The sequence below is a fragment of the Abrus precatorius genome, unplaced genomic scaffold (assembly GCF_003935025.1).
Source record: "Abrus precatorius isolate BTA unplaced genomic scaffold, Abrus_2018 Scaffold43, whole genome shotgun sequence".
Classification (NCBI taxonomy): domain Eukaryota; kingdom Viridiplantae; phylum Streptophyta; class Magnoliopsida; order Fabales; family Fabaceae; genus Abrus; species Abrus precatorius.
Genome location: NW_020874388.1, coordinates 3,576 through 6,118, shown reverse-complemented (window position 1 = coordinate 6,118; position 2,543 = coordinate 3,576). Strand labels below are relative to the sequence as shown.

Below are 2,543 nucleotides of genomic sequence, written 5' to 3'. Positions count from 1 at the left end.
TCCCGCCTACGTATATAGGATATTTTAAAAAATGAACATCTCTCTTAGTAGCGGGATCTGGGGAAAGAATGGGAAAGGTGATTTCATTATATTTCTGACCAGGAACAGGACCCACCACAATAATATTTTTTTTTTTTAGGGCGATAGTTTTGAAAAGACAGATTACCTATCTTTTCTTTAATCTCAGGTGAAATACGATCAGGAGGAGCCAATTCAAAACCTTCCGGTAAAATAAGAACAGCCCCCACATTCAAGCCCCTTTTTTAACCATTAGCAAGAACTTGTTTCACTTGCATATCATAAGGAATTCGAACAACTGCTTCAAATACAGTATCAGGAAGTACTGCTTGTGAACCTCAATATCCACGGGCTTATTAGCTAAATGGCAATTGGCACATACAATACGTCCGGTTGCTTCTCGTGGATTTTCATAACCCTGCTGTGCCAAAAATGGGATATGCATTTGAAATGGGTGCTCGAGTTATTATATATATCATAATCGATATGGAAATGGATCGAGTAATCTCTTCCTTTATCCAAGAAAAAGCATTTCTAGTTTGCATGGTCTAATCATTGATCCTGAAAATTTATACAATAAAATTAGGTAGGTCACTGGCATAGTTCCCTATCCATGATTCTGCTATTTACTGAAATTAGTTTCCTGGAATATAGAAAGAATCCGGGGGAGGGGGGGAAAGAAGGAAAAACAAAAAGTCATTTTTTTGATAATGTTTTAGCTTTTATACAAAAAAAAAGAAAACAAACTTTAAAATTGGATCAATGGATCGGTTTTTCAATCAGTCATTCATTGAATGATAAATCACTACAAGTGACGGAGATACGCGATTTAAATAACGGAAAATCCAATATTTAAAAATGGTATCTAAAATGACTGGAAAAGTGGAAACAAGACCAGATATAATTTGAGCATTCTGAACAAATCCAAAATCTTTATAGACAGAAACAATCATTAGTTCCCAACCATGGGTCGAATGGAATCCTATACATAAATCAGTTAATAGAAGAATAAAAAAAGCTTTTAATGTGTCACTTAAGTTATATAGAAATTCTTGAACCCAAGAGTTAAGAATCAAAAGTTCTTGATTACCTAGAATAGAATAACCACTTAGAATAAGGAAACAGATTATATTTGTCGATAAGTGCAAAATCGTATGGATACGATCTTCGTTATACGTTTTGATTAATTGGATCGTTTCTTTGTAGATTCCAGTACGAAGGTTTTGTAGACGTGTTTCCGGGTATTCCTTTAGCATTTCATCCAAAAGGAATAGTTCCTTAAATTCTATGAATTTTTTTAGAATACTCTTTTCTTGAATATCATTCAAGAAAATTTCGGATTGCCTAGTATTTCGCCAATTAGTAAACCAAGATTCCAGACTTTTCTTAAATGTAAAAGAGATACACCAGGGCAAAAAGACTATAGATATAAGATATAGAAGAGGAATGAATGCTTTCTTTTTTTCCATTTTTCGTCTTTAATCAACTCAACTTCACCTCATTCGTCAAACTCTATATGATAATAATCTTTCTATCAAGCATAACTTCTATTAAAATTCATAGAACCTATATCTAAATCCATAATCTATTCCCGCGTTTTTTTTATTTGAAATTCGGGAGTTAGTCCTTGCCTTGTTTAATTTAGAAAGAATACAGAAATCGAAGGAATCCACCGTCAAGTCGAATGAAGAAAAATAAATATTGTTTCAAAAGATCTCAATTGCTAAGATTCGAAGCAATTACCCGAAGTGCTCTTTTGTGTATTCATCAAAAGGAGTAATTCGGGTAATGAATATTATAGTCGGATTTCGAAACCAAAGAACGTCTCATCTATAAATATTTCAATCGGTACACACAAGAAATAGGACAATTCCACAACTTTTTGTGCAATTTATCTAGTAGAGTCAAATTCTCCTCAATAAAGCGGATACATCAAGAAAACGGGTACATCCACGAATCTGCCTATTTCGAAAGCTTTGTCTACAATTTCTTGGAAACTCAAATCATCTTCAATACGAGTCAAGGGAATGAGCTCATAGTTTATGGTTTCCATAAAAACAATACGATAAAAAGTAGGGGTACGAGTCAAAATATCCCTTTGAACTTCTGGCATTATTTTGATGCACCGAATATCTTTCATAGGTACTTTGAAAATTAGACGACGCTTTTCTCCAAGAAATCCAAATCCCCAACGAAAAAAATAAACCATTCTCTCTTCTTTTTGGAAGATATCATAACCACCATCCACATCCAAAATAATCGCGGCCCACAAAAAAAAACTAATAAGAAGACCCACGATTCCATCGAAATACATCGTGGCCCCTCGTGGAATAAATGGTAAATAAATATAGTTCGGAATAAATGGAAGAAAATTACTAATTTCCTCAGGAAAAAATAGAAAATCCCTACCAAGATAACTGGTTATTCCAACCAAAAACAACACGAATGAAATTAAAAGCAGGACGAAGGACCAGAACAAATAACGTATTCTTCGATATTCCGTTACACGATATATCAGTATCTGT

At 33.7% G+C, this 2,543-nt stretch overlaps 1 protein-coding gene across 1 annotated transcript; it reads right to left on the bottom strand.

Moving 5' to 3' along the window:
- Positions 1 to 1,933: 1,933 nt before the first annotated feature.
- LOC113866507 (photosystem I assembly protein Ycf4-like) lies at positions 1,934 to 2,332 on the bottom strand. The gene has a single exon (XM_027501331.1). The coding sequence runs from the start codon at positions 2,330 to 2,332 to the stop codon at positions 1,934 to 1,936; it is 399 nt and encodes a 132-aa protein (XP_027357132.1).
- Between the last annotated feature and the right edge of the window lie 211 nt (positions 2,333 to 2,543).

What these genes read in the sequence shown, in the direction of transcription:
- LOC113866507 (XM_027501331.1), bottom strand. Translation starts at nt 2,332, where the DNA reads ATGTATTTCGATGGAATCGTGGGTCTTCTTATTAGTTTTTTTTTGTGG.